General features: G+C 45.8%; 1 protein-coding gene across 1 annotated transcript; it reads left to right on the forward strand.

Moving 5' to 3' along the window:
- The first annotated feature begins 7,123 nt into the window (after positions 1-7,123).
- Positions 7,124-9,020, forward strand: LOC112084558 (uncharacterized protein At3g60930, chloroplastic-like). The gene is made up of 3 exons (XM_024153709.1): positions 7,124-7,400; positions 7,485-8,212; positions 8,313-9,020. Exons 1-3 carry the CDS (start codon positions 7,124-7,126, stop codon positions 9,018-9,020), a joined length of 1,713 nt encoding a protein of 570 aa, XP_024009477.1.
- The last annotated feature ends 344 nt before the right edge of the window (positions 9,021-9,364 follow it).

Here is a 9,364-nt window from a genome sequence, read left to right on the forward strand (position 1 = left end):
GGAAACGTCTCAATGAACTCCAACCATTTGGTGTGCCTCCTCTTCAAGGATGTCTGCCCTCTTAAGTGCTTCAAGGTCTCAGGATCGGTGTGTATTATGAACTCTTTAGATAATAAATAATGTTGCCAAGTATCGAGGGCCCGTACAAGAGCATAAAGCTCTTTGTCATACGTGGGATAGTTGAGAGTAGCCCCACTGAGCTTCTCACTGAAAAACGGCACGGGTCTCTTCCTTTGATGCAAGACAGCTCCTATGCCCAGTCCTGAAGCGTCGCACTCCACCTCGAACATTTTGTTAAAGTCGGGCAATGCTAAGACCGGAGCTCATGTAAGTCTTTCCTTGAGGGTATTGAAAGCCTCCTCTTGAGCTGCTCCCCAAGCAAAAGGAACATTCTTCTTGATAACGGCTGTTAGAGACGCTGCTATCGTGCTGAAGTCTCGCACAATTCATCCGTAGAAGCTAGCTAAACCGTGAAAGCTTCGCACGTGCCCGATGGTTGTAGGCGTAGGCCATTCTTGTATGGCCCTGATCTTTTCCTCATCGACTTGTAGCCCTTCCCTGCTTACTACAAAGCCTAAGAAAACAAGTTTATCATTACAAAAGATGCACTTCTTCAGGTTGGCATAAAGACCTTCCTTCCGAAGCGTTTTCAAAACGAGTTCAAGATGGTTTATATGGTCGGATGGTCCTTTACTGTAAATGAGTATATCGTCAAAGTAGACAACAACAAATTTACTAATATAAGACCGTAGAACCTGGTTCAAGAGCCTCATAAGCTCTTCATGTCCCTTGAGCTCCATGACCATTGTTTCTTGTATGGCTAGTCGCTCGGCCTCGGTTAGCTCGTTATCGCGTCCACTTGGTATGTTATGAAGCAACTCCCATTCTGTTCGTTCGCCTGCTAGAATTCCACGTGCATTAGTCTTATAATATGCACTTGGTCGAGAGAAATTACCTTTATTGGTCAGTTCTAGGTCGTCTGGTGGCTCGGCCTGTGTTGCATGGCATTTCTCGGCTAAAACATGTGTGGCATCGGCAATCTCTTGTTCGACTCGTTCGAATTCAATTCTGTCTCGTGCGTTGGCTTCAGGGGATGATTTTGGTCGAGGGATGTCAGCTCCAGTACGGTCGATTTTGTCGTCATGGTGGTCTAGCCGTTGAAGCTTTATTTTCTCGGCTAAAGGTTCTCGCGCATCAGCCAAAAGTTCTCGCGCATCGGCTATTTTTTGGCTATCTCCGAATTCTTCAAGTTTTAAGCCTGTAAACGAAATTCTGTTTGGACTGTTAGCTTTTTAATCTAAAGTTGGTCGAGAGATGTCACATTGGCCGTGTGAGAATCGATGGTCTGGTGTGTCGTCTCTTTGAGTCATGTTCTCGGGCCTGATTTGGCCGCATAGGTCGTTTAAGCCGTGTACGACTTGTAGGTCTGGTCGTTTGGGTCTAGTGAGTTTATGAAGACGTGTAGTGCCTTCTTGTATCTATTCCTCATCTGTTTGATCTTAGACCGAGTCATGGCCCCGTCTAGGACCTCCGGCATGTGTCTCTCGATGCTTGATGGGTCGGTAGGATCGATGTCCACATCAGGGAGGAACCAGGCACTTCAGGGTTCAGAGCTCAACAAAAGATTGGTATTCTCCAACAATGGTGCAAGTACCAAGACAAAACCATCCACAAGATGGCCAAATGCATCAAGGAGATGAAGAAGAGGATCAAGAAGCTTGAAAACCCTTGCAAAGGTGGGGCTCCAGCACCGGTTTCATCAAGGAACAGAGAGGAAGTGGGAGAGAGTTCCATGAACTGCACAGCCCTGGTCACATATGGAACCACTTGGGTGGATCTTGACGACGGGTCTGATGAGGCAAGCCATCATTCTTGGGAGACACCATCCGGCCACACTTCAAACCCCTCTTACTCATTGGGGTCTGACTTCCACAGCTCCTAGGTAACACTCAAAACCTTGTAAATAGCATGTAGATTTTCTTTTTCTTTTGCATTTTACTTGTTTACTTTGTTTTAACTCTTTTCTCATGCTTTTATAACACAAGGGACTGTGTTATTTAAGTGTGGGGGAGGAGTTTCATCCTTTACTAATCATGTTTTCTCTTTTCTTATTTTACACTTTGAGTCTTGAGTCACATTCTAGTTGCATATTCATGTAGTCTCATCTAAGTGCATATAAAAAACCAAAAAAAATGGAAAAATCTGAAAAATTTTCACAAAAAAATGATCATGTAGTTGCATTCTCATTTTTAGGATTGAGTCTAGATTGCATATGCATGTAGGTTGCATCTTGCAGGGAGTAACGATAGGTTTTCTAGAGAGTACATCACTTTGAGAACTTGAACTGAATATGCTTGTGAATCTTTTTCTGTGCTTGCAAAGTCTGAAATGATCTGAATCTGAGAAGCAAGTTTGAATTGTACTCAACTCTAATTAAGTGAAAACCCTGAACTTGACTTGAAATTATCATTTGGTGCATTGTTTGAATAAGCTTGTGGATACCAATATACATATTTGAGCTAGAATCCTGTTTTTACCATCCTCTTCCTTAGCTCCAACAGCTGAATCTGCATAATAAATCAGTTTTCCTCACCCTGAACCCATCCTTCTTTCAAGCCAATTGTTTGTGTGTGATTGAGAGGCCACCTTGGACCAAACTTAGCAGAAAGTGTTAGGTTTAGGGGGACAAGGGAATACATGTTAGATTTGGCAAGAACTAAGTGTGGGGGAATACATGTTGGTGATTGGAAAAAGGAGAGATGAGTGGAAATGAAAGGAGAATGGTGAGAACTAGGGGATAGAAAAAGAAAAGAAATCAGTCTTGGAGTTTTGAGTCAAAAGAAGTGAGCTCTAGTGTTTTGAAAAGAAAGAGTCTAACCTCTAAGTGAAGAGAAAAGAAGCCAAAGAGCTCAAATGTTTTAAAAAGAAAGAAAAAGAGGTTAGAGGTTACAAAAGAAAGTGAAAAAGAGCTATGGAAAGTTTGAACTCCAAGACTTGTGTATGAAAAAGAAAAGAGAGTCCCCTAGTGAGAGAAGAATGAGTGTGAAAAGTAAGCAAGTGAGGAAACTTTGAGTAGAGTGTGGGGTGGGATGAGTCTTTGCCCTTGTATGCATAGGTTGCCTTTTACCTTTAGCATTCTGCCAAAGTTTTGTCATTCATAGAGAGATCCTTTTGCTGCATTGAACCCACTCAGGCATTGATGAGATCATTTTAGTCTCATAACCTCACCCTAGCCAAACTATGTTTGTTTAAACAATGCATCATTTGATCCACTTGGTAAAAAGCTTAATGAATGTGAAAGAGTTGAGAGAGAGAAGAACTTGTGGAGATTCCTTGTTGAGTTGATATACATCTGAGTATGGCTTTGCATTGCATAATTGAGCGTGAACTTGAATTCTCATTGTGATCACTTCTCTCAAAAAGGAAATGTGAACTCCCATGCATTCAACCTCTTTCTCTCATTTGTTCTTGTTTGCTTGAGGACAAGCAAAGGACAAGTGTGGGGGAGTTGATATGTTCATAATTTGCATCATTTAGGTTGCATATTTCATTCCAAATCATGTTTTAATTCATGCATTTTAGGTCTTTTGGGTTTGTTTTAGAACTTAGGAGATGCATTAGGTCCCAATGAGTCTTTGCATGTTTTGAGTGTTTATCAGGTGCATTTGGAGCTATTTGGAGTTGAAGAGGTGTATCTAGGAAGAGAAATGGTGATCAAAGCTTGACAGGAGGTTCTCGGCCATTCTCGCGTACCAGGAAAGATTTTATCGGCCTAAACACGTACCGCGGGTGGATCTTATCTGCCAAAACGCGTACCGGCTAAAAGATCTCTCGGCCAAAATCTCCGGGTGCAGACACGTTTCCGAAATCGCCTGTCCGGGGAACCTTCCGGTCCGATTCAGATGTCGGGTGCTTCATAGAAGTTTGAGAGGATTGGATCACGGTTTCATAGCAAGTAGAATCATGGAATTCGGACGCGTGAGAAGAGAGTTAAGCTCGTCGGAAGAAACCCCTGTCTCGCTGCTGTTTTGGACCGAGCCGATGAGCTCCGAAGAATGCGAAGCACGGTGCACTTCCACGCCGATTCAGTTTCCGGGGCCTTTATGAGAATCAGAGACAATTGAGTCCTCTTTCTATAACGTCCAAGATCATTCAATTCGGAGCTATGAGCAGGAAGATACGGTCTCCGGAATGGACACATGTCTAGACGCCTCTCTCTGATCGTGTAAATGCATTGCAAAGATATGCCCTCCAGGAAGCCTTCCACTTCCCAAGCACCAAAGCTTCCTTCATCAAAGTTGGAGATAAATGAGTCTTTTGTCTTCTGAAACCAGAATCACTCAATTCGGACAAGTAACTCAGAAGTTACAATCTCCGGAATGCGAAGTGGTCCAAGCGGCTCTGAATGCTACGAGATGGTCTTGCGACTTGGTTAACCCGCAGGCCTGAAGACGAATGCCTGAAAGCTGATGCTGCGAGTTGAGAAGTGCGGGTAGGCTATCACTGGATGAGTTCTGAGGCTCCCGGGCAAGAGAAATGCTAAGTCCACAATCGTGCGACTTAGGCATGCGAGTTAGCCGCGCCTAGAATTAAGCCGCACAATCACTCGCAAATCACTCCGACTTGAGCCTGCGACCTAGGTGCAATTGAAACCAACCCGCACATATGCACATTCCCCAGAAACCGCCTTGGTCCTGCGAGTTGAAGAAGAAGAAGATCAAGCCGCAGCAATACTCGCAAAACACTCCTACTTGGGCATGCGGCTAAGACAAGCGATTTAAGTCTCACAAGCAAAGTTCTCCATCTACTGCGACTTGGGCGTGCTACCTGGGAGACACTGGACCAACCCGCAGTAATTCCACTTTATCCATTAAAGCTGGGTCAGGACCCGGTTTGTTCCGGGCTGACCCGGTTCGTTTTTAGAGAGGTATAAATACTTTTTAGGGTTTTTTCTGAAGGAACTAAGCTTTATTCCCTTTGTCTCTTGCCTCTTTTGTGAAAAAGACTCGACCAAGAAGAGAAATATCGATTTTTGGCCTTTTAATCAAGAGAGTTTAAGAGATCTTTAAGTTTTAAAGCTGCTTTCTTCTTAATCTATCATCTCCATCTCCATTTCTCATCATTAATCATGCTAATCTTCTCTACTTGCAAAGGTTTAAGAGAGATTAGTATGATTAATGAGTAGTCACCTTAATGAGGTTCTAGATGTGTAGGTTAGGGTGCTAAGGTGTTAGATTAGGAGTGCTTAGGGCTGGATTCATTGATTCATCTCTCTAAACAGCTGTTCTCTATGCTATATCCTTGCATATCACTTGAGATCTAGATTCTGGGAATTTTATGCACCAAAAGTGTTTGATGAAATTCCTGAAAGAGCTGTATTAGAGGTTTAAGCATTTTCTGCATGATGATGTATTGTTATTTGCTTGAATGATCATTAAGAACTGTTTATTAATGCATATTGATTCATATTTCACAAATGGGAATTTGGTTTGAAAATGGATTAGTATAGGGGTTAATACCTTCATGAGAGGATTAACCTAGATTAGAGTTCTTAATCATTTGAATCATGTCTCATCATTGTCATTAGCATTTCTAGTTTAGCACCAAAGCACCCTAACCAACTATCATGTCTAGAATCTCATGCGTCCATCATATCATATTCACATCATTTGTCATTGTCATTAGTCTTTAATCCTGCTTATGTTTGTAGTTATCATTAGTTAACCAAAATCACTCTTGTTTGCTTGAATTAAGAACATAATCACATAGTTTAGTGTCTAGCACCACATCTGGATTGATAAACCCCTTGTACTACAAGACAGGGGATTGATAACCTCTATAAAGAGCCTTGAAAACTCTTAGTTATCAGGCACGCCCCTTCAATCGATGATCCGAGGTGCGTGCATTGAACGCACCGTAGCAATAGGTACGTTGTTTTACTGGACTATGCGGATCCCACGCGCCCCACTCACATTTCGCTGATTCTCGAGGTTCATGTGGACCCCATATGCGTCAACACTTCTATATAAGGGGGTTTTTAAGTTCGTTTTCTTAATAACCTCAGTCTCCAAAAATCAAAAAGGTAGAGCTCTCCCTTCTCTCTTCTTTCTCTCTCTAAATTATTTTTCTCTCTAGCTAGAGTTTTTACTGCTTCCGCCGTCCCTCCTCCGTGCCGGCTACTTGAGATTTTTCGCCGCCGACTCTTCCGGGCTGACCTCTCCGAAGACGAGGGCCGAGACGGGGAATCCTTGGATCGAGGCAAATCGAAGCGTTGCGATGAGTCGCACCTCGGGGTTAGATGAAGGGAGTGCCGAGGCGACAGCTCCCCTGAACCGAGGCGACAGCGCCCCTGAACCGAGGCGACGTCAGTGCCGAGGCAAATGTTTCTACCGGGCAAGATGATGGGGGTGACGAGGCGGCGGTATCCCTATCCCGCGGTGATGTTAGCGCCGAGGCGAGTGTTCTTGCCTGACCAGATGATGGGGATGGCGAGGCAAATACCTCCGTCGGCCGAGGCGATGATAGCGATGCTGAGACGAGCTCCACCGCTGATCGAAGTGACGAGGTCACTGAGGTGGAGGGTCGAGATAGATCCGTCGAAGCCGAGGCGGGATCTTGTGCAGGCTCTAGCGTGAATTCTATCGAAAATCTCGCGGTACCTAACTATACGAGATCTCATGATGGTGGGGCGGATATTTCGACGGGCTCTTCCCACGGTTTGGGCCCTAATCGCGGCGACGCAATCGATTTTGCCAAGGTGAAGGACGAGGAAGAAATTTTTCCATTCGACCCGGTCGAGGCGAAGCGGGAAATCGAACGTCTAATGTCGAGCCGAGCTGCCTCGTCTTCCAGGCGAACTAGGGTTCGAAATAAGAGGCTTCCGCCAGATCCTCCTGGCTCGTCCTTATCCTCAACCGAATCCCTAGAAGCCCTTCGAAATTGTTTTGGGATTTCCGAGGAGGTTGAGTTTCTCGTTCCGAGGCCCAGCCATCGTGCTCATCTTCCGCCCCCTGATCACTTCACCGTATACGAAATCTTCTTCGATCTCTGATTCCTCTGGTTTCCTATCCCCGAGGTGATCCTTCAATACCTCTGGAAGCACGGGATATCCATTGGTCAAATTATGCCGAGAGGATTACGGCATATGATTGGGATTTTGGTGCGGAGTTACGAATGTCGCATAGACATCGAGCTCGACCATTTATTGAATTTGTTGGAAGTTCGAAAGGCTCCTGGGGGGAAGAAGTTTTATATCTCGAGTAAGGCACGCCGAAAGATTATCAGCGGTTTTCCGAGCAAAGATAGTTTTTGGGACGAATGTTTCTTTTTCGTCCGAGTCAACGGGGCGTCGGTTGGCGACAACTTTATCCGCAAGACCAAAACCGATTGGGGACCACTTGGTATCCGATCGATGTCTTCCTTCGGCTCGGAAGATTTCGGATCTCGATTCTGACATTTTCATTGTTTCGCTTTTTTTTTTTCAGTTCGCGATTTTCTCCCCCGGTGTCCTAACGATCTGTTCGAAGTTCAGGATACGTTAGCTGCTAACCGAACCAACTGGAAACGACACTTTTCGCTGGAAAGAGTCGAACGAGCTCGGTCTATTGCTGTGGGTGTCCCAGTCAGCTCTGAACTATCGAACTCATCAGGTGATACTCGCGACAAGATGGTGATGGAGACTTTCCGGGAAAGAAAGAAGAGAGAGGCGGAAGAAGCAGCAAGACGAGCCGCCGAGGCTGCTAAGAGAGTTGAGGTCGAGCCGAAAGATGCACAACAAGCCGGTAACGAGGCATCTGTGATCGGCTCGGGGAATAGAGGTAACCAGAGCTCTGGTCGTGAAGATGGCGAGATCGCTCCCGAGGCGACCTCTAACGTTCCCGACGAGCAGAAGTCATCTGCTGATCCGACCAAGTCGGCCATTCTTGCTCTCCCTCATTCGCCGAGGCCTCCAAAATCCAAGCTCGTGAAGCACGAGGCGATGAATCGCAAGCGATCTGCTGCGGAGAAAGGTAAAGGTGGCGCTCCCGACGAAGGTGAGCCACTTAAGAAGAGGCAGAAGGCGGCTGCTGGTGAGGTGAACCCGAAAAAACTCGTTGTGGACTATGCCTTTGCTTCCGCCCAATTGTTTTCCAAGGTTAATAACGATAAGGTTTCCTTGCCGCGCCCCAAGAAGCTAAAGCGACCAAAGTCTTACGCCGCGATGCTCAGCACGGTACTAAGGTTAGTATTCTTTTGCTTTTGACTTCTTTAGTTGGATTTGCCCGGTTTTAAATTTCTTCTTTTAATTTCATTTTATCGCCGCGGTGAACGAGCTATTGGTGGGCTATGAATCCGACGCACTCAAAGGTGAGCGTCGATTTGTCGAGGCGAAGCAGGAGGTTGTGCAGTCGAAGGCTGATTTGGAAAAGGCGTTGGCCCGAATCTCTGTGCTTGAGGAAGAGAAAGGAGCCATGAGGGCCGAGCTCGAGAAGGCGACGAATCGATTCGAGGAGTCTCGTTGTCGGAAAAACAGCGAGATTGCCTCCTTGAAGAGGCAAATCGTGGCGAAGGAAGGGCTGCTCGAGTCTCGAGTCAAGATTGCTCAGAAAGATGCCAGGCGCGCTGCCGCGGTCAAGTTTCAAGAAAAGCTCGTCGAGATCGAAGGGAAAATGGGTGAACTGGAAAAGGCTAAGAGGGACGAGAACGACCTTGGTCAGATTCGGAGTAACCTTGTGCTAATCGGGGATCTCCGAAAGCCAGATGCCAGCCTCGACGCCGAAGAGGAGAAGCTGAAGAATTTGGAGGTCGAGCTGCTGGGAGCCGAGGAGACGTTTGAGCGTGCCGCGACGGACTTGCGTGAGAGGTTGGTGGTTTCCCCGGTATCTCCAGATTCAGTCGACTCTCGCTTGGGAAACGAGCCGCTGGAGGTTACCGCGGCTTCAGTTGGGGTTACGAATCCGACCGGTTCGAACATCGATACTCCGATAGCTAGTGGTCTTGCTGCTGAGGGTGTTCCCGAGCTGCGTGCAGGAGATCAGTAATATTTTCTTTGTACTGTGTTGTGCCTGGATGGCTTTATCCACAACCTTCGACTTGTTCGTTTTTTTGGTAAACATTGTGCCTGGATGGCTTTATCCACCTGACATTTATTTTTGCTTATGGATATATATTCTCTTTTCCTTAGCCGTTTTCGGATTTGATGCACTTATCTTTAACGATCTGTGCAAGTATTTGTGAAAACCGTTGGCTCCGACGCTAAATTGTCAAGGATGAAAACTGCTGTGTCGAGAATGATTTTGATTGCTTCCTTAGCCGAATTCTTCGAAATTGATAGAAATACGGGCTAAGGGGTGAGTCGTTTAAGGATCTCGTTTGGGTTCTTAAT

Source organism: Eutrema salsugineum, unplaced genomic scaffold (assembly GCF_000478725.1).
Source record: "Eutrema salsugineum unplaced genomic scaffold, Eutsalg1_0 scaffold_4, whole genome shotgun sequence".
Lineage (NCBI taxonomy): Eukaryota > Viridiplantae > Streptophyta > Magnoliopsida > Brassicales > Brassicaceae > Eutrema > Eutrema salsugineum.